The sequence below is a fragment of the Mesoplodon mirus genome (genome assembly GCF_964341445.2).
Source record: "Mesoplodon mirus genome assembly, chromosome: 5".
NCBI lineage: Eukaryota > Metazoa > Chordata > Mammalia > Artiodactyla > Ziphiidae > Mesoplodon > Mesoplodon mirus.
The window spans coordinates 38,589,755-38,611,146 of NC_138980.1; the positions used below are offsets into that span (position 1 = coordinate 38,589,755).

General features: G+C 52.5%; 2 protein-coding genes across 3 annotated transcripts in view; both read right to left on the minus strand.

Moving 5' to 3' along the window:
* CD320 (CD320 molecule) overlaps positions 1 to 12,893 on the minus strand; it is a 39,444-nt gene extending 26,551 nt beyond the window's left edge. Inside the window, exons 1-5 of one of the 2 annotated variants that reach the window (XM_082620250.1) lie at positions 12,680 to 12,888; positions 9,909 to 10,034; positions 9,314 to 9,547; positions 8,875 to 9,033; positions 8,251 to 8,715 (exon numbers count right to left, since the gene is read on the minus strand). In XM_082620250.1, coding sequence (XP_082476376.1) covers positions 8,576 to 8,715; positions 8,875 to 9,033; positions 9,314 to 9,547; positions 9,909 to 10,034; positions 12,680 to 12,818 — 798 coding nt within the window. In that variant the 5' untranslated portion in view covers positions 12,819 to 12,888 and the 3' untranslated portion in view covers positions 8,251 to 8,575. Of the gene's footprint in view, positions 1 to 8,250; positions 8,716 to 8,874; positions 9,034 to 9,313; positions 9,548 to 9,908; positions 10,035 to 12,679 lie in introns of those variants that run through there. The other variant, XM_082620249.1, reaches the window with a different exon arrangement.
* Positions 12,894 to 15,478: 2,585 nt separating this feature from the next.
* Positions 15,479 to 21,371, minus strand: NDUFA7 (NADH:ubiquinone oxidoreductase subunit A7). The gene is made up of 4 exons (XM_082622773.1): positions 21,245 to 21,371; positions 20,743 to 20,792; positions 17,088 to 17,237; positions 15,479 to 15,697 (listed from the first exon to the last, which is right to left on the minus strand). The coding sequence occupies exons 1-4, from the start codon at positions 21,293 to 21,295 to the stop codon at positions 15,607 to 15,609; spliced, it is 342 nt and encodes a 113-aa protein (XP_082478899.1). The 5' UTR covers positions 21,296 to 21,371; the 3' UTR covers positions 15,479 to 15,606.
* Between the last annotated feature and the right edge of the window lie 21 nt (positions 21,372 to 21,392).

Sequence of the window (21,392 nt, forward strand, 5' to 3'; positions counted from 1 at the left end):
GGTTGGCTCCATCCTTCCGCAGCTCAGCCCGGATACCTGGGAGGCGCGCTTGCTTCCTCTTTCTCACGGCCACATCGGATGCGCCACCCAATCCTGCAGCTCCGTTGGCTTTTCCTTCGAAACAGATAAAGCATCCGACCACTTCTCACCACCTGCACGGCCCTACCCCGAGCCAGCCCCATCATGCCCTCCCTGGACCAGGGTGGTCGCCTCCTCTCTTTAGCCACCCTCAGGCTCCCATCTCTGTGGCTTCCCACCGTAGACAGTCCCCCCCACACTATAATCAGAAACACAGCCCCCACTTTGGGGGACCCTTTTTTATTTATTGCTATATCCTGAGTGCCTAGAACAGTGCCTAATACCTAGCACTATTCCACAATTTCTTTTTCCCACGTGCCCTGCTTTTGGGATCTTAGTTCCCCCACCAAGGATGGAACCTGGGCCCTCTGCAGTGGAGGGGCAGAGTCCTAACCACTGGACCACCAGGGAATTCCCCAACAAATGTCTTTTTTTTTTTTTAACATCTTTGTTGGAGTATAATTGCTTGAAAATGTTGTGTTAGTTCCTGCTGTATAACAAAGTGAATCAGCTATATGCATACGTATATCCACACATCCCCTCCCTCTTGCGTCTCCCTCCCACCCTCCTTATCCCACCCCTCTAGGTGGTCGCAATTCACCGAGCTGATCTCCCTGTGTCATGCAGCTGCTTCCCACTAGGTATCTATTTTACAAACAAACGTCTTTTTTTTTTTTTTTTTTTTTTTTGCAGTACGCGGGCCTCTCACTGTTGTGGCCTCTCCCGTTGTGAAGCACAGGCTCCAGACGCGCAGGCTCAGCAGCCATGGCTCACGGGCCCAGCCGCTCTGCGGCATGTGGGATCTTCCCGGACCGAGGCACGAACCCGTGTCCCGTGCATCGGCAGGTGGACTCTCAACCACTGCACCACCAGAGAAGCCCCAAACAAATGTCTTTTTAAACGTGAGATATAATACACGTTTTAGTCGGTTAAGGTTGCCCTACCAAAATAATACAGAATGGGGGGAGCGGGCAGGAGGGGGCTTAAACAACAGAAACTTTTTTTCCTCACAGTTCTGCAGCCTGGAAGTCCAAGATCAAGGTGTCCGCAGGGCTGGTTTCTTTTGAGGCCTCTCTCCTTGGCTTGCCCTGAGTCCTCATATGGTCTGGCCTTTGGGCCTGCATCCCTGGTGTCAGAGTGCGCAAATTTCCCCTGCTTATAAGGACACCAGTCAGATTGGATCAGGGCCCACCCAAATGGCTTTGTTTCAATTTAATCACCTCTCTAAAGGCCCTGTCTCCTACTATAGTCACTTTTTGAGGTATCGATGATTAGGGCTTTGACATATAAATCTGGAGGGGACAAAATTCAGTACCCATAAAAATGTACACACATATCATAAAATTTACCCACTTAAAATGTACAATTCAATGCTTTTTAGTATATTCACAGATAATGTGAAGCCATCACCAGAGTCAATCTGAGAGCATTTGCATGACCACAAAAAGAAACCCCATATCCTTTTAGCTATCACCCCCTTTCTCCCCGCTATCCCCCAGCCCTATGCAACCACTAATCTCCTTTATGTCTCTATGAACTTACCTGTTCTGGATATTTCATATAAATGGAATCATACACTATGTAACGTTTTGCTCTTAGCTTCTTTGACTTAGCATAATGTTTTCAAGATTCGTCCACGTTGTAGCGTGTGTCAGAACTATATTCCTTTTATGGATCAATTACAGCTCATGTTATGGTCCTACCACATTTTGTTTACTCATCATCTGCTGATGGACATATGGGTTGGTTCCACCTTTTGGCTGTTAGGATTGGACCACTACAAACATCTATGTACAACAAGTATCTCCTGAATAAATGAAGAATCTTTCATAATCTAACGCAAAGAACTGCATAAAAGTAGAAACTTCAGACTGTGACAAGACAGAAGAAAGTATCAGAAAGATCCTTTTTTTCCCTAGCTTTTTTTTTTTTGAGGGAGAATGAATCAGTAATAATACAAATTAACATAAGTGTTGTTTCAGAACAAACTGGACCTACACGTTGTTGTTACTAAACCACTTTGGTAAAAATCAAAACCAAAAAGCATAGTCTAACTTAAGCCAGAAGCTTTCAAGATTGAACTCGGGCCCAGCAGTGAAAGCCTGAAATCCTAACCACTAGGCCACCAGGGAACTCCCAAGAGGGATCTTCTTAAACAACAAGGACCTACTGTAGAGCACAGGGAAATGTATTCAATATCTTGTACTGACCTATAATGGAAAAGAATCTGGGGACTTCCCTGGTGGCGCAGTGGTTAAGAATCTGTCTGTCATGCAGGGGACACAGGTTCGATCCCTGGTCCAGGAAGATCCCACATGCCGCAGAGCAACTAAGTCCGTGTGCCACAACTACTGAGCCTGTGCTCTAAAGCCCAAGAGCCACAACTACCGGGCCTGCGTGCCACAACTACTGAAGTCCATGCGGCTAGAGCCCATGCTCCTCAAGCCACTGCAATAAGAAGCCTGCACACTGCAACAAAGAGTAGCGCCCGCTCACTGCAACTAGGCAACGAAGACCCAACGCAGCCCAAAATAAATAAATAAATATATTTTAAAAAAGAATCTGAAGAAATATATATATATTACTAAATCACTTTGTTGTACACCTGAAACACTGTAAACCAACCATATTTCAATTAAAAAAAATAAAAACAGAGGGATCGTCTTATTGCCAAAACACCCTTTAAAATCTAAATCAATTATAAATCAACTGTACTTCAATTAAAAAAAAAAAAACTAAATCAGAGAATGGTCACCTCTGCTCAAAACCTCCCAAAGGCTCCCCATCTCACTACATACCCTCTGTGCCTCCCACCCCCCACCCCACATTCTCTGCCATCAAATCTTATGACCACCACCACCCTCACTCCCTGCAGACCTACTGTTTCTGGAACCTATTGCTGTCTCAGGGCCTTTGTACGGGCTGTTCCCACTTCCGAGAATGTTCTTCACCTATACACCTGCACAACTCACCCATCCTCTTACTTCCTTCAGGGCTCTACTCAAGGGTCTCCGTATTCGAGAGGCCTCTCTTGACCATCTAATATAAAAATAGTGACACTTCTTTCCCCCAACCTGGCATGTCCATCCCTCCTACTCTGGCATTTAGTCCCCAGAACAGAACCGTCTGACATCATGTACGGGTTTGTTGGTTGATCCTCTGTCCCCTCCCCCCAACCTCCACGTCATGGGGGATGGGGCTTTGTTCTGTTCAAGGCCAAGTCTCCAGGTACCTGTAACAATGCCTGGCGCCCGGTAGGTGCTCAATGAATGTTTGTCCTCCTGCAAAAATTAACCTACAAATGCGATGCGATCCCAAAGTCCCAACTAGATCTTTTACCAGGTGCAAACAAGCTCAGGAAAAGGTTCATGTACTACTAGCTACAGGTGATGTACTATATTATGAATGTGCTAAATGCTGCTGGATTGTTCACTTTAAAATGATTACATTTCGGGAAATTCCCTGGTGGTCTAGTGGTTAGGACTCTGCCCTTCCACTGCAGGGGCACGGGTTCAATCACTGGTTGGGGAACTAAGATCCCACAAGCCGCCCAGTGCGGCCAAGAAAATAAAGAAATAAAATAAAAATAAATAAATAAAATGATTGCGTTTCCGGGACGAAGTGAGAGACTGGCATGGCCATATAAACACTACCAGATAGCTAGTGGGAAGCAGCCGCATAGCACACGGAGATCAGCTCGGTGCCTTGTGATCACCTAGAGGGGTGGGATAGGGAGGGTGGGAGGGAGATGCACGAGGGAGGGGATATAGGGATATATGTATACGTATAGCTGACTCACTTTATTATACAGCAGAAACTAACACACCATTGTAAAGCAATTATACTCCAATAAAGATGTTTAAAAAAAAAGATTACATTTCTGTTATGTGAATTTCACTTCAATAATAATAATAAAGTAAGTGTAATACCATCGCACACCTGTGAGAATGGCTAAAATCAAAAAGACTGCCCACATCAGGTCATGCCAAGGCTGCAAGGAGACGAAAATATATACATTGCTGGGGGTGGGGGAAGGAAAGTAAGGGTACATCCACTTCGGAAAACATGTTGACGATTTCTTTAGAATTTAAATATACACCTACCATATGATGCAACCACTCCACTCCTGGGTATTTTACCCGAAAGAACTAAAAGCAGATGAACGCGCTTACACATAAATGTTCTCAGCAGCTTTATTTGCAATCATAAAAAACTGGAAACCACCTAGATATCCATCAACAGAGGAATTAGGTAAATGGATGTGGAACAGCCGTACAGTCGAGTACAGCTCCACCATAAAAGCGAGCTCACTTTTCATACATGCAATGGTATGTCTAGATCATAAAATAATTGTGTCAGGTAAAAACTGCCAGACCAAAAAAAAAAAAAAGGTATATACTCTATGATTCTAGAAATGCAGCTAATCTATAGTGTCAGAGCCAGTTGGTGGTTGCCTGGGTAATGTGGCGGTAGGGGTGGGAGCAGTAAAAAAAAAAGGGGCACAAGGAGACTTTTGGGGGAAGAACCTGGCAAACATGATGCTCAGTGAAAGAAGCCAGACACCAAAGGCCACCTATGGTATGATTCCATTTATACAAAATGTCCAGAAGTCCAGAGAGACAGAATGTGGATCTGTGGTTTTTGTGGTTGCCGGGATGGGTGTAGGGGAGAGGAGTGACCGCTAACGGGGAAGGGGTTTCCTTTTGGGGGGATAAAAATGTCTTGCAACTACATAGAGGTGAGGGTTACACAACACTGCAAGTGTACTAAATGCATTGTAGGCTTTAAAACAGTTAATGGTTAATTTCATGTTATGTGAGTTTTCCAATTAAAAAAGAGAAATGGTGAGAGCTGGATAAACACACACACACACACACACACACACACACACACACACACTGGATCTCCCCTCCCCATCCTCACCACTGCAGCCCACACACATCCCCGCCACTCCATCTCCTCCCTTCTCAGGCCCATCAGAATTTCCCCAGTCCCGTGCCCACTTGACCATGTCCCCCTCCTTGTGGGCTCCCCAAACTTCCCTCCCTTTTCAACCTGGACCCTCCCTGGAGTTTCCTGGAAGCCAGTCACTGGGCTTGCTGCCTGTAGGATGGGATGGGCAGCTGGCAGCACAGGGTGACCCTGCTTGAGAGAACAAAGGCAGCTGAAACCCAGCCTGCTCATGCATGATGGGCGTTTGCACCTGTGGCTGCCCCAATGTGCAGATGACAAAGCTGGCCCTGAGAAAGCAAAGCCACCTGCCCACAGCCAGTCAGCTGGCTCCAGTGAGCAGGAGTCACCCACCCCAGCCTGCCCATTTCCAGCTCGTGCCCTCTGCCCCCGTGGTGGCCCCAATGAACTAGGCCTCCCTGGTGTTCGTGCCCTTGTGTGGCCCCCACCTGTGCCCCCGACACACATCTGGGCTGACCTGAGACCCTGCTGAATCAGCAGAAAGCAGCAGAAGCAATGCTGGCCCAGTTCTGGACCTGAGCATTAGAAGCATTAGAAGGGTTTTGGCTCTGCGCTTTGGGGAAACCCGAGTCACCAGGAAAGGGATGTGGCCATCCTGCTTGGGTGCCCACATGGAAGGGCCATCCAGAGAGGCCACGTAGAGAGGGAGAGGCGTCCCCATCCACCCATGCACCAGACATGACATTGGCACCATCCAATGACATGGTAACATCCAGCCACTCCAGCCCCCAGATGCCAGCAGCCACCATTCACGGGGAAACAAAGAGCCACCAGCCAGGCCAGTCAACCTGGAACCACAACAGAGAATATGCCGGTGGTTGTTTGGAGCCCGTCAGTGCAGGGTGGTTTGTGCCACTGATCACTGAGAATCCAGCTGACACCCAGGAAGATCCAGACCCTAGACCTCAGCTCAGGTGGCGTGTGACACCGGCCTTACCCCCCTAACATGCCCTGTTGGCCCACTGCAGCTGTCCACACCTGAACAAAAATGAAGGGGGAAAAAAATCTAAAAAGAAGAAAATTCTACTCTCTGGCATAACTCCTTCCTGCCAACTAGAAGAAGCCCACCAGGGTTCCAGTTCTGCAGCAGGAAACCTCGGCCCAGCTCGGGGGCTGGGAGGTATCCAGCGGGCGCCAGGGGAAGGCCTTGTACCCTAGGCAGCTGGGCACTCTCTGGTCCACCGTCAAAGTCCCCCAATCCCGGCTGCAGCCCACCTCCCAAGCCCCCACGGCTGCCCGACAGAGAACTCGGGCCCCTAACAAGCTTCCTGAGGCCCAGACTCCAAACCCCATTGGGAATTCCAGATCCCACAAGACACACTGCATGAACCAAAACAAACAAACAAACAAACAAACAAACCTCCCATGGGGGGGCGGAGCCCCAATGCTGAACTTTCCCACCCTTCCCACCCCCAGGAAGATCTATCTTCTCCCAGCATGTTGTCATCAGGGACCAGCTCCCTGCTTGCTGGATGTCAAAGCCACAAGACCCTGTGTGGGATCCTGGGTGCTCCCCCGGGCTACCAGGGCCCCGGCCACCGCATTTGGAGATGAAGAAAATGAAGGTCAAAGAAGAGTCCTGTCCTCATCACCCAGCAGTTACGGTGTGCATTAACTACACTTTCTTTATTCTTTTTTTGTGGCCACGCCACATGGCTCGCAGGATCTTAGTTCCCCAACCAGGGATTGAACCCAGGCCCTCGGCAGTGAAAGCGCAGAGTCCTACCCACTGGACCACCAGGGAATTCCCAGTTTCTGTATTCTTGACACCCTGTCAGCTGAGGCCTCACTGACAAGGAAGGGACTGTCCCTTGAGGGGTTAGCGAGTTCCTGGAGATGACAAACAAGTCTCCAGCGAGTGTACCTCTCCTACGCATACCAGCCAATCCAGAGCCACTGTGCCCCTGCCCTGATCACCCCAGGGCCAGTGTAGTGTGAGTGCCTGACGTTAAGCAGGATCTTAGTTCCCCGACCAGGGATTGAACCCGCGCCCCCTGCAAGGGAAGCATGGAGTCCTAACCACTGGACTGCCAGGGAAGTCCCTGACATTAAGCTTTTGATTGTCAACATCCAGCATGAACAAACACACAGATAGCTGCATGACACAGCTACTAGCCACACAACCTACCTGGTTATTAGCTACCCCAGCCTACGAAGGTCCCCTTTTCAGAAACCCTAGGTAACCTTGACAAGTGACGCCTTGAACGACCCCGCTTTCCCTTTTGGCACCCTAATTCCAGCTCTTATGCTTTATATTCAATAAAGAGTGAATCCGAGACTCCAATCCCCGGACCCTAATAAAGGCAGAGACCCAGGTCAGCATTCCCTCCCTCTCTCTCTCCCCATGATCTTGCTGCGTGGCCCTCAGAGGGGGTGCCTGCTGTGTACCCTCCAGAACCTGGGAGTAACAAATCTTGTTCTGCGAAGTTCCCTGATGGTTTTTCCTGAAGTACGTCCTGTGATCATGATAAGAGCCACGAGGGCCGGTCTAGCCACAATGCTGCCTCTAGCTGGGGTAATGTCTGTGAGGGCCTTGCTGTAAGTAGTAGGGACCCAGGTGTACTCAGGTGCTGCTCTCTGAAAGCCTTGTTATTGATAGGCTGAGATGTACACGATACTCAGTGCCGACACCCCAGAGCCCATGGAACTTACTCAATCTAGCCAGTTCCAAGCCTGTTTACCCTGCCTCCCCCATTCCTTCCAGTGGAAACCACAACAAAAGCTCCTGTCCATGTTGTTCCCTCTCCCTCTACCTCCTGGTGGACCCTGGTGCTTCCCCGTGTGGCTCCACTTGGCCTGTTATGCCCTTCCTCTTGGGATCGGTGAGTAACAAAGCGTCTTTTCAGTGACAGTCGTCTCCTGATCTGTTGGCCTTGCCATAGTTGCATAATAATAAGACCTACATTTGGAAACAGCGTGGAGACCAACCTGGGGACACCCAGCTTCCATCTCAAAGAGAAGAAGCCATCATGGATGGAGGTCCCCCAGCCCAGGACTCTGGGAGGCACTGCCCAAGGTCTGCTCCATTTGGGGAATGCAAACTGTCCTGCTGCCCCCAGCCCCACTGTCCCCTGCTCTGGATTCCAGGAAGCCACAGGCACGGTCCCCAACTCCCACCCTCTCTGGGCTTGGGTGCTCCACCACAGAGGAGGGGCTGCAGCAGAGCCCCCAGGCTGCCCAGGCAGAGGGAGACAGAGGCCCAGAGGCAGGCAGAGGATGTGAAGTAACTTTAATCACCACCCTCAGGAGGGGGCAACAGTAGTATCTGAGCAGGGGGGCCACCCCGGGAATGACCTAGGGCCAGCCCCTCAGTTCTGGCTGTGGCACGTTCCCCATTCAGGCTCCTCGAGTCCAGGGGAGGGTCTGGACACTCCCAGCCTCCACGACCACATCTGCAGGAGCTCAGGTACTTGGCGCCACGTGGCCAGAAGAACCCAGGTCTGGAGGCTGCTGTGCCAACAGCCACGCGCGGGTCCCCATACCTGCCATACTCGGGACCATGTGATGTGGCAGCAAGAAATCATCCTCAGAGAACTGAGGCCGTCCTCTCTGACTGCAGAGACCCCTTCACAGACAGCAGCAGCCCCAGCGGGGACAGGCGTCCCTGAGCACAGAGCCGTGACAACATGAAGAGGATGGCGGCGGCCAGACCTACACTTAGCACCACTGTGGGGGACAGAAAGACAGGAGTGGGTGAGGGGAGGGGGTGGCAGGAGGCTCACACCCACCAAGCTCCTAACACACTGGAAAGGGGGTTCTGCAGCCTGCCGGCTCCCAGGAGCAGCTGCTCCAAGCCCCAGGGGTGGGAGGACCTGTTTATCTTACCAGCAGCTGCAATGATCCCATAGGTACTTCGGTTTCCAGACTGAACTGAGTCCCGGTCCCCGACAGAGGTAACTGTGGCATTCCTGAGATAAGTGACACTCTCCAGGGTCACAGGGGTCCCCGTGGACGTGGCACTCCCTTCTTGGAGGGTCTTGGTTCCTGCAATAAGTCCAGGAATTCAGTAGCTGGGGAGGGGGCACCTGGGGCACGGGGGGATGAACAGATGTTTCTGGTGCCCAGGGGGGACCTTAGGGCTCACCCTCCACCCCAAATTCAGTGAGGTTGGTGAGCCCTGCTGCCCGAGTGCCCTCGTGCATCCGCCACGGGAATACGGGCACAGGCAGACACACGTGTCCACGCTCCCAGCCTTGTCATACACTGGAAGGTGTCAGGCGTCCTTGTCTACCGACCCACCCTCCCCGCCCCCACAGGCACACACCACAGCCAAGCTCATCGCTGGAGTCGGAACAGTCCGGGTGGCCATCACAGAGCCACGTGCGTGGGATACAGGAACCACCCAGCGGGCAGCGCAGCTCTCCCTCCGGGCAGGGCTGGTGCCCGCAGTTGAGAACATTTTTGTTGATGCCATCAGGGCAGTCATCGATGCTGTCACAAGAGCAGGGGCTGCCAGTGGGTGGCTTGCACTGCCCGTCCTGGGCACACGGCTCAATACCTGGGGTACAGGGTGAGTCAGGTCCCAAACACCCAGCCAAGAGGGCCCAGGCACTCCCCACAGCCCAACCTCCTGCAAGCCCCGCCTTCCGAGAACAATCGACCTTATATGTTTCACCCATCCCAAAGGCTCCTCCCCCTGCTTCTGTTAGCTCCACCTTCCAAGGACTCGCCTCCCTGCAAGCCCTCCTTCCCGACCCCACTAACTCCGCCCCCTGCAAACCCACCTCTCCCAGACCTCCCTCCTTTCAGGCCCCGCCCACCCCAGAGTGCCCTGCCTGAAAGCCACATCCCTTCCACAAGCACCTCTTCCCTGTGGCCCCGCCCCTTGAAAGCCCCGCCCCCAGGGCATGGCCACTCACTGCACTCCTCCTCGTCACTGCCATCAAGGCAGTCCTGGTCAACGTCGCAGCGCCAGGTGAGGGGCACGCAGCGGCCATCACTCCTGCACTGGAAGCTGGTGGGCGGGCACGAGGCTGCGCTGGGGCCTGAGAGATGCACACAAGTGAGGCCTGGGAGGTCTGGACCCTCCTTTGGAAGCACAGTGTCACAGGCTGCGACCACCAGGAGACAGACCAGGTCCCAGGAACTACATTGGTGGTCACCCTTTGCTAAGGATGCACTATATGTGGGCCTTGGAGCTGAGCAATTCACAGCCTCACCAAGAGCCCTACTGGGCCGATTCTACTCCCATGCTCATTCTACACAAGACACTTAGGAGAGGTAAGGCCTGAGGCTACAAGCTAGTGTCAGAGTCGGGGTTCGAACCCAGGTCTTACTGATCCCGGGGTCTTTACCCGGCTCCAAATGGCCAGATGGTCTCCCCAGGAGTCTCTCCAAGTTCCGTGGTTAAACAGACTGGGGGAGGAGCCATCTCTGAACCTGGCTCAGGCCCACCTGTCAGGGTCAGCAGGGCCCATTATGTCCCAGCTGCTCAGCAAAGGGGAAACTGAGGCCTTGGGTAGAGGACCTGCTTAGTCACCGTGGCTTGTCGACTCACCCACTAAACTCCTCCCAGATCTGACCACTTTCCCCATCCTGAATGTGCCACCACCTCTCCAGATTCCCCACCCCCATCTCCACTCAGACATCAGAGACCTCTCAGAGCCACACCGTTTGGTCACCCACCCTTGCCCCCCTTTGCTCAAAACCAGCCCTTGGTCAGAAATAGAGACACAGATGTAGAGAACAAACGTATGGACACCAAGGGGGGAAAGTGGCGGTGGGGGGGCGATGAATTGGGATTGACATATATACACTAATATGTATAAAAGATAACTAACAAAAACCTGCTGTATAAAAAAATAAAATAAAATTCAAAGATTCAAAAAAACCCAGAAACCCAGCCCTTGGTCCCGTGACCCTCTCACAACCAAATTCTACAACCTCCATTTGGCCCGCAAGTCCTGACCAGCCCTGAACCCTTCCTGGACCTCCCACTTTCCCCCTCTTCATCAAGCTCCCTCTGACCCGGCCACGTTGCTGCTTCTGCAAGAGGCCTGGGCTCCGTTTTCCCCCTCAGGGCTTTTGCCCATGCTGTTCCTTGGCCTAGTTTGCCCTCTCCTCCCTCCTCTCTGCACCTCGTGATTTCCTCCTCAGACTTCACGTCTCAGCTTATTTCCTGGGAGGGGTCTCAGGCCCCTCTCAGAGACCCCTGAAGCTCAGCCTCCCACTTAGAACAATGGCCCTTGAACTGGCACCCGCGTAGACTGGACACTTAGTGGTGGTCAGGGCAGTGACCTTTTGACTGTAAACCCGGGGCAGCGCCTAGTGGTAAGTGGACACAGGTCACACAATGGTCTGGGCTGAGTCCAGCTGAGATGTGAGCCTTCCTGGACCCAGAGCAGGATGAACACAGAAGGGCCTGGAAGCTGGGCCATCAGGCGGGAGTCCGAGGGACAGAGGAAGGGAGTAGACTTTATGGTTTCCTCCTGGGTGCAGCAGGGAGGGTGGCAGATACCTGGCTTGGCCCCAGCCTAGTCCCCCTCCATACAATCCTGGTCCTCTTGCCCCTTCCACCTTTACTCACAAGGGCTTGTGCCTCCAAGCCCCCACTCCCCACAGCCAGCCCCTCCGCAGGCTGGCCTCCAGGCCCAACTGTACCTGTGGGCCACACAGACCCCATGGGGGTCTGGCAGCATAAAACTTCCTCCCCAGGACTTGCCACTCTCCCTAGCAACCTCTGACCTCCTTCCCCGGACTGCTGGAGTGTGTGTCCTTCTGTAAAATGGGTGGGCAGCAGAGCAGAGCGGACCTGGCTTCATAGGGCTTTGGTTTGGAGCAACCAGTGATTGCACCTCCCAGTCTCAGTTTCCCCACCTGTAAAAAGGGCACGCTAGGAGTCCCTACCACAGTGTGCTGAAGAGAAGAGACTGTTTGTGTGTAGAGTGTGGTACTTGGTTAATGTGAGTCCTGATCCTTGAAGGAACCAGGAACATTAAGCCTGAAAAGGCAGGGGCTTTGGGGTGAGATGGGGAACCAGATAAGACGGTGTGTGAACCTGAGTCACAGCTGAAAGTCAGGGGCACCTGTGAGCACAAAGAGGTCACTCTAACCTGCCCAGCTGCCTCTGGGTACCTCTGAGAGGGCCACCAACATCATTTAGGCCAAGGCAAACGTGTCCAAGGGCTTGGGGTCACAGGGAAGACCTTTTTTTCTCTAAGGCCGGAGAAGGAAGGTGCAGAGATTGGGAGGGCGGGAAACGGTCGCCGAGCAACCACATGGCCACATGGGCCCGGGCTCGGGCGCCAGGGTATGGAAGCCGCAGCTGCTGCAGGAGGCGCCAGGTGACCAGCTCCGTAAGGTTGGAAGTCGGACAAGCAGAACCTGTAAAGAACTTTCCTGCCCCACGTTGGAGGAAGGGCAGCTTAGAGGTGACAGCGGGGCACGACAAAGCAGAGAGAGTGTAACCAGGGCCGAAGCAGGGTAGTTAAAGGCAGGCAGAGCAACCCAGGCGGAGGGTTCCCCCACTGGGGAAGGCTCATTCAAGGGCCTGGGTTCCCTAGAGCCACGTGCAGGGGGGAGTGTCCGGGACGGACGTGCGGCGCAGCCAACGGTGAGGCGCTGTTGGCGGGCAGGGGAGGAGCTAAGCTGCAGGCTTGGAGGGCGCCAGGGCTGCACGGAGAACACTCACCTGGGGTCTGGGTCAAGGACCAGGTCGGGATCGAGGTCGGGGCGGCCTCCAGGCCCAGCCAGAAGCTGAGCAGGACCCGCAGCGATAGGCCCAGGGCCGCAGCCCGCTGCGCTCGGCTCCGCGCCATCCAACCGCTCATCGCGCCAACCCCGCCTGGCGCCGGCTCCTGCCAAGACAGACCAGTCCCTGCCTCGCTCTGATCCACGTACGCGCGTGCGCAAAGATCCGGGGGCGGGGCCCACGCCCGGGGCGGGGCCCGCGGCGGCCCCGCGTTATGGGTACCGTAAATGTCCGAATGCGAGGGGACCCACTATTTGAGTCTCTTTCCCACTTTTCCCTGTGACAAGATATATCGAAAGGTATTGGTCCTATTTGAAATTAGAAACTTCTGGAGGTGCAAACGAACTAGTACCGACAAGTCTTGTCTACTTACAATATTTAACATTCCACATGCACCAAATACTCCTGCCTAATTATCCTATTTAATATGGCAGCCACTTCCCTCAGGCACGCCCTCCTCCTGCTTCTCTCGAGCGCCCGACTTACTTACTTTGGTTTATTGTCTGATTCCCCACTAGAATGTCAGGCCCAGGAAGACAGGAATGCTGTGTTGCTCATTGTATCCCCTGTGCCTGGAACTGAGCCTGACACATAGCAGGCTTTTAAATATTTGGTGAATAAATGAAGGAAATGTTGGTTCTTGGTTTTCATCCTGGGTCCTCTGTCCCTTGCACCTGGATGTTCTCACCGACGCTCACTACCTCATAATCCGTGTAGGCTCCTCAGAGGCAGCCGGGTCTTATACTTTACTCTGGGAACAAGACAGGCGAAAGCAGCCTGGGCTTTCTCTTCTCACGCTCACTAGGCACATAAAACACAAACCGTCTGCAGGTTTTCTATCCAATTGGCTGCTGTGTTTTATCTACAGCTCTGCCCCTAGGAGAAGCAGCGCTACTGCCAGCAGGCCCCCCAGACAAGTCACTGTCCTCAGCGTTGTAACAGCTGTGCAAATGTCCCGTGAAGCAACACTAAAGCGGCCAGATTTTCACAGAAGGACCTCTGTTTGCAGGTTGATGGCATGCTTATTCAGAAGTGTTAGAGATTATAGCTGCATTTGGAGTGTATGTATATATATACATTTTTTTTTTCCATAATAATCTCCAATGCTCAGGAGACATGGGGTAAGAGGCAAAGGTGCACTGGTGCAGAGGCAGTTGGAAAGGGCAGCAAATAGGACTGCCTGCAGGAGGGGAAGGGAGGGGAGGGGAGCGTCCCACACCACCTGTGAGGCTTGGCTTCTTGGTGAGGTTGGCATCTGGGGTCCAGGGAGAAAAACTGAAGAAGTTGTGGATTCACCCAGCTGACAATATGTAGCGGCTGAGTGCAGGCTCATCAGCGGCTAGGTTCAGGGCCATCTCTCGATGAGCCTGAGAGTTCTTTGTCTCTCCACGCCTGTTCTTCTGTTGAGGGTAAAAGGGTTTGACAACAGCTATAACCTCACAGGCTTGCTCTGGGAAGGAACCAAGATCACAGATATAACGCATTTAGAACGGTACCTGGCATAGAGGAAGTGCTCAAGAGGTGTCAGACCTCTTTCTTACGGCACTCCCTCGCCAAACTTCAAGTCTGGGTCATAACTTTTTTTCTTTTTTTTGGCTTATACAGTAAACAACAATTTATTTTCTCACGGTTCTGGAAACTGGGAAGTCCAAGACCCTGGTGCCAGCAGATTCGGGGTCTAGTGAGGGCCCGCATCCTCACTGACAGCCATCTTTTCACTGCTACCTCACTTGGCAGAAGGGGGCTGGGTCATAAAACTTTATTCAGAAACTTTCAATGGCACATCTTGCCTGGGGTCTTTAGAAGCCCTCCAGCGTTATCCTCCTTGTGGCCTCTGCACACCCTGCCCAGCTCTCCTGATCTTTCTGTATCTAATTCATCCTTTGTTCCAACCAGAATCCCACCTCCTCCAGGAAGACTTCCCAGCCTTTTCTTCTCATAAGCATTTAGCATTTGTACCACCCACTCTTGGAGCACTTATACCTCCTCCTGGGACTCTTTTCCTGCCTTGCTCCAAGCTTCCAAAGGCGGGCCAGCCTCAACACTCTCCTGGCATACAGCTGATCTTCACCTACTGATGGGTTTTGGGGTTCTTCCACAGGGCAGCCACAACACTCCCCCACCTGAGGTCACTGCATGGCTCCCCTTCGCTCCTACAACCAAATCAAGGCCATTTCCTTTTCAGCTTTCACTCCCTGCTTATTCCTCCACAGAAAGAAGCCCCTTCCTTTCCTGGGCTGACTCTGCCTCACGTCCCCCAGGCCCACACAGAAACGTTTCTGGCTCAGGGAGGCCTTTCCCCACTGGCCTAGGTGAGCCTTCCCTGTGAGCCACCTCACTGTCCTCTGCCGTCCCTGCTGAGCGGCAGGGTGGTCAAGGTCAGGCAGGGGCCGTAGTGGGAGCCTGCTGGTGAATGTCCGCACAAGCAATGGCTAGGAGAGCTCTCGGGAGAGGAGGAAGCGAGCCGTTTTTGTTCCGCCGCACTGTCCTTTATAGTCAGTGCCCCCAAACACCCAGAGGTCCTGGAACCCACTCTGACACTCTCAGAGTTAGAGCCAGGCCCTCGAGAAAGGGACAGTGACATCTCTGTACCCAGTGACAGCACCGTCACCCTGGAGCTCGAGAACCACTATCCTCCCCTGCTCCTGGAGCGTTCATGGGATTAAGAGATTCGGCACCAACTTCACCCTGAAGTTCAAGTAAGCCTGTGTGTCCTTTCAAAAGTAAAAACAGAAGCCATTCTGGAGAGCTCAATATATATTTTTTATAAATTAGGTCACGTTCTCCCCAGAGGGAATCCAAAGTCCAAGGAAGAGGAAGCACTCCAGTGGCCCTGAGGGCTTAGCCAGGCATCCTGGGGCACAGTGTCACAGGTAAGGCTGATCCTTGGACAACTCCCACCTCTTTATGGGAGGAGCTGGCGTCACAGCCTTCTTCTCAGTGGCTACTACAGCCGAGCTGGAAGATGAAAACAGACTTGAGTTAGGCCCAGGTTTCCAGAGAACAGTGTGGAGGAAGCTGAGGGAGACCCCCCTGCCCCGGCAGGAACACATCTGCTGACACCATGGATCTGGAGGCCAGAGTGCAGTGTTTCAGAATGCCCAGAGCCCTCCAATGGGGTCCCCCAAAGGGTGAGCTGACAAGCCCCTTTTCGGCCCCAAGCCCCGCATGAACCCCTGGTCGGCGTACCTCGGCTCCTGGTCCCAGAACCAGCATGAATAGCTGGGCTCCTCCTCCAGCACCCCTTCCCACTCGCACCCCACTCCCGCTGCCCCAGGACAGGACACTGGCAGAAGGGCCAAGGACCACCACTGGGGGTCTGGGCAAACTGCTCTGAAATCATGCTTCTACTACCTGCCAGCTGTGTGACCCAGGCAGGGCACTTGGCCTCTCTGTCACTCAATTTCTTCTTCTGCAGCAGGGGCCATCACTGCCTAACTCATGGAGTTATCAGGAGGCAGATATGGCACTGACTCCATTCTTGAGCTTACAGATTTTTAATTATGAGGATTAATCCTCATAATGACTCTGCTATAGACAGAATGTCCCCCCACAAAATCCATATGTTGAAATCCTACGCCCCAACGTGATGATGTTATGGGGTGGAGCCTTTGGGAGGTGACTAGATCATGAAGGTAAAGCCCTCATGAATGGGGTTAGTGCCCTTATAAGAGACCCTAGAGATCCTTTGCCCCTTCTAACATGTGAAGACATGGCAAAAAGATACCACCTGTGGGGACTTCCCTGGCGGTCCAGTGTTAGGACTCAGCGCTGCCACTGCAAGGGGCATGGGTTCCATCCCTGGTTGGGGAACTAAGACCCCACATACTGCATGGTGTGGCAAAAAAAAGGATACCATCTATAAACAAAGAAAGTGCCAGACACTGAATCTGCAGGGACCTTGAACTTGGACTTCCCAGCTTCCAGAACCACGAGAAACAATTTTCTGTTGTTTATAAGCCACCCAGTCTGTGGGATTCTGTCCCAGTAGAACTCTCTAAAGTAAATAACATTATTGTTCCTGTTTAATTAAGAGACAATGCCTGAGGCCAGGGACCAAAGTGGGTTTTGAGGGGCCTGAGGTTTATACAATTCTCTCTTTAAGAAGAATATAAAATTACAAAAACAACAATGCCTGGGCTTCTTCCAAGGCCCTTGAAGGGCCCTTGGAGCTTCCTCTGCTTTTTGCAGGAAACCCAACCAGGGTAGCTGGGGATTCAGAGCTCTCAGATGAAAAGCCCCCGGCAGTACATTTCCTGCCACAGTTGATGCTCAACAGACTTGGGACCTTGAAAAGCACAAGCAGGAGAGAGGGCTGGTCGCAGGAGGGGTGTTGAGGCATCCTCACCTCTCTGCTGGCTTCCCTGACACCAGCACCTTCTGCGAGGACATGACGATCGAGGGCGGCGTGGCTTCCCGGCGGCCATCACGTGTACAGTAGTAATTGTTGGAGAGTTTGTGGCTGGGGCCCACGGGGAGCTTGGGAGGAGGCTGAGTTCTGAGGAAAAAGAACATGGGCACTGAAACAAAAATGACAAGTCGTTCTCACTGCGTGGCTGTGCTGCAACATGGGCCCACCATCTCAGTCACGAGGCTTGGGGTCGGCAGCCCCTGGGATGTGCTGCAGGCCAGGAGTATCCCCTGATACACTGCCATGGCCATATGCCTGGGGAGGGTCCAATGCCCAGAAGCAGGTGGGAGCCCCTGTATTGGATGTGAAGGTGCTGGAAGGCCAGGCCTGGGTCTGCCCCACCACAGGTCCCCGACCTGCCCCAAAAGTGGCGGGTATGGAGGACCCTTTCATGAGGGAGGCCTGTTCCCACCTCTCCATGGCCCAGAGCTTGGCAGCTGGCCTCATTTCCACCGCAGGTCCTCGAGAAATGAAGAGGCTGGGGCTCTGCCCATCACCTACCAAGTAATGATGGTCAGCAAACACTTGGGAAATAACCCCAGACTTGGCTCATTCTGAGGGGCTTTGTCCCCAAAGGCCAGGCTGCAGAACCTCTGAGTTTCCAGTTCTCTCAGGAACTCTCTGAAGAACTCTACTGGGATGGAGCCTTATTACTCAGAGCATTTTGTCCTGTGAGGTCTCTGCTGCCACCTCATGGTCACTGCCACCAGAGGGGGAGTGAACAGAGCTCTGTCCTCTCTTGACTAAACCCTGGGGTCAATATACAAAGTTAGAGGCCTGAAAAGTAATCACTAACCTTGCTAACAAAAGACGCTAACAGAAAACAAACGAACAAAATCGCTAACAAAAGATGAGCTTCCCGGGCCTCCCTGGTGGCGCAGTGGTTGAGAGTCCGCCTGCCGATGCAGGGGATACGGGTTCGTGCCCCGGTCTGGGAGGATCCCATATGCCGCGGAGCGGCTGGGCCCGTGAGCCATGGCCGCTGGGCCTGCGCATCCGGAGCCTGTGCTCCGCAACGGGAGAGGCCACAACAGTGAGAGGCCCGCATACCGCAAAAAAAAAAAAAAAAAAAAAGATGAGCTTCCCTGGAAACCACTGCAGAGAGGGAGGGCAGAAAAGATAGAAAACTCATAAACAGATCGGGTTCTCATTCATCTTTTTTTTTTTTTTTTTGTCTGCGTTGGGTCTTGTTTGCTGTGCACGGGCTTTTTCTAGTTGCGGCAAGCGGGGGCTTCTCTTGTTGCGGAGCACGGGCTCTAGGCGCATGGGCTTCAGTAGGTGTGGCTCGCGGGCTCTAGAGCACAGGCTCAGTAGTTGTGGCTCACGGGCTTAGTTGCTCCACGGCATGTGGGATCTTCCCGGAACAGAGCTCGAACCCGTGTCCCCTGCATTGGTAGGCGGATTCTTAACTACTGCACCACCAGGGAAGTCCCTCATCTGGCTTTTTAACCAACTTTACTGATAATCATTTTGCCAGGACTCAAGTTTTTCTTAAAACAAGTGACAGTCATTGTACCAAGGGGAAAAAAAGAAATACAGATAAAAACAAAGTTTAAAAACTTAATATTAAAAGCAGTAAGTATCCTAATTCCCTGGCAGTCCAGTGGTTAGGATTCGGTGCTTTCACTGCTATGGCCCGGGTTTGATCCTGGTCAGGGAACTAAGATCCCCCAAGCCATGCAGCACGGCCAAAAAACCTTTTTTTAATAAATAAAAAATAAATTAGGGACTTCCCTGGTAGCGCAATGGTTAAGAATCCACCTACCCATGCAGGGGACACGGGTTCGAGCCCTTGTCTGGGAGGATCCCACATGCTGCGGAGCAACTAAGCCCGTGTGCCATAACCACTGAGCCTGAGTGCCACAACTACTGAAGCCTGAGTGCCACAACTACTGAAGCCCGAGCGCCTAGAGCCCATGCTCTGCAACAAGAGAAGCCATCACAATGAGAAGCCTGCACACCGCAATGAAGAGCAGCCCCTGCTCGCCGCAACTAGAGAAAGCCCGCGCACAGCAACGAAGACCCAATGCAGCCAAAAATAAACAAACAAATATATTTTTTAAAAATTAAAAAAAATAAAATAGGACTTCCCGGTGGCACAGTGGTTAAGAATCTGCCTGCCAATGCAGGGGACATGGGTTCGAGCCCTGGTCCAGGAAGATCCCACATGCTACGGAGCAACGAAGCCCATGCGCTGCAACTAATGAGCCTGAGCTCTAGAGCCCGTGAGCCACAGCTACTGAAGCCCGCGCGCCTAGAGCCCATGCTCCGCAACAAGAGAAGCCACCGCAATGAGAAGCCCACGCACTGCAACGAAGAGTAGCCCCCGCTCGCTGCAACTAGAGAAAGCCCACGCACAGCAATGAAGACCCAACGCAGCCAAAAATAAATAAATTAAAAATAAATAAATAAAATAAAATAAATAAAGGCAATATCCTGTGTTGAAGTTAGAATCTGCTTAACCCCTGGAGTGCAGAGATGACCCTCTGTTGGGCAGGGACCAACAGAAAACGAGCACACAAAGTATAAAAAGAACCAGCACCCAACGGAAAGGCCTAAATGAATCACTAGGGGGCGCCATTATCCTTTTAAAAAAAAAGTTGAAAATTTTACAAAACTGTTTCCTCAACTGTATCAACTACCCTGGATGGAAAAGCAATTTAAAACTTTTGATATTTGGAATCAGTCACAACATGCAGGCATTCACACAGATTTGGTTATTTTAATGTTATTGTTCTTCTTTTCATGCTAATCCTCCATGGCTGCCTTACCTTTGCCTGCCACTCATACATATATCGTTATTCCCCATTTCTCATAGTGTTTTAGCCACACTAGCCTCCTTCCTACTTCTGGCTCTGTCAGGCTACACGGCCTTGGCACTTACTGCTCCCTCTGCCCGGAATGTTTTAATAACTATCCTTTGGCATTTCAGGTGACTCAAACGTCAATCCCTGAGACCTTTTCCTGATTACCTGATCTGAGGTAAGCACCCTCCAGCTTATTCACTTTGTCTTCAGAGCATTCTAGAACAATGTTTTTTACTTGCTGTGTTTATTTCCCTACTATGTTATGTTTCTCCCTCCTCCCCAGGATATGAACTCCATGAAAGCAATGAGAAGAATATTTCTTGTTCGCACTGGTATCCCAGAGGGTTGAGGACACAGCAGGGGTTTGTAAATGTCAAGAAATTTTTGGACTCAAATGAGTTTGAAATCAATACACTTATGGGTTCAAATCCCAGCTGTTACTTGCTGGCTTCTGAGTGATTTTAAGCAAATGATTTAGTCTCTCCGAGCCTCAAATATTTTCATGTGTAGCTTGGGGATGATAACACTAACTAGCAGGGCCACACTTAGGACTGCAAATCACACTGAGGATTCCCACTCATAATTCAAGCCCCATCTGGTTGTTCCACGAGCACCACTCTCCGACATAGTCCAGCAAGATTAAAGGCAAACCTCTGCCTCCGTAGCAAGCTAGGCGGCTAGAGGCAGGATTTCGGCCCAGTGTTTCAGGGGTCTAAAAGACCAGGGGTTTTGTTTTTGATGGAAGGACAGGATTGCAGTCCGGGCAGCGAGCGGGGCTTGCTCACCGCTTGGAGATCTCCTGGTAACGCAGCTGCAGCTTCGCCTGCAAGTCTTGCTGTGGGAGAGAGAGGAAGGAGGTCAGCCCGCAGGGCACCCCAGAAGAGAAGGCCAGCGAACGTGGGGCAGTCCGGGGCTGGACAAATGAAGGGAAGGCGGGAGATGGGCATTTGGCGACAAGGATATGGGCCCTGGAGGTGAACAGGAAAGCTGGAGGCCGGGGCCACAAGATCCAAAGCTAAGAAGGACTAGGTAAATCCCAGGCCTGAGTGGGACCCCAGCCAAGAGAGGGCCAAGGGCTGGGGGTGGAGGTGGGCGTGCCCTGGGCTGGAAGGGTCAAGAGTTGGAGGTTCCGGGCTGAGCGCGGGGTCCCGGCTTATTAGGGGAATCTCGGCACCACTGGCCTCAGCCCCAGAGGTGCAGGAGGGGGGTGAGTAACAGGAGCGTGTCCGGGGCGCACGGAGCCCACAGCCCCACCCTCTCCAGTGGAGCCCTTCCCGCCCCGCGCACCCCGGATGCCCAGTTCCGCAGCCGCTGGATGAAACGAGTAGCAGATGCCATCTTTCCCCTGCGCTGAAGGGCGCCGGTGACGTCTCTACCGCGAGGGCTGCTGGGAACATGGAGTATGGTCTCGCGAGAGCGGGGGTGGGCGGGGCTA

Excerpts from the sequence above, each read along its gene's own strand:
- NDUFA7 (XM_082622773.1), bottom strand. The coding sequence starts at position 21,295 with ATGGCATCTGCTACTCGTTTCATCCAGCGGCTGCGGAACTGGGCATCC. Across the intron at positions 20,793-21,244 it reads TGCGGAACTGGGCATCCGGG|CAAGACTTGCAGGCGAAGCT; the intron begins GTGCGCGGGGCG and ends TCTCTCCCACAG. Across the intron at positions 15,698-17,087 it reads TCAGGGAAGCCAGCAGAGAG|CTCGGCTGTAGTAGCCACTG; the intron begins GTGAGGATGCCT and ends TTCATCTTCCAG.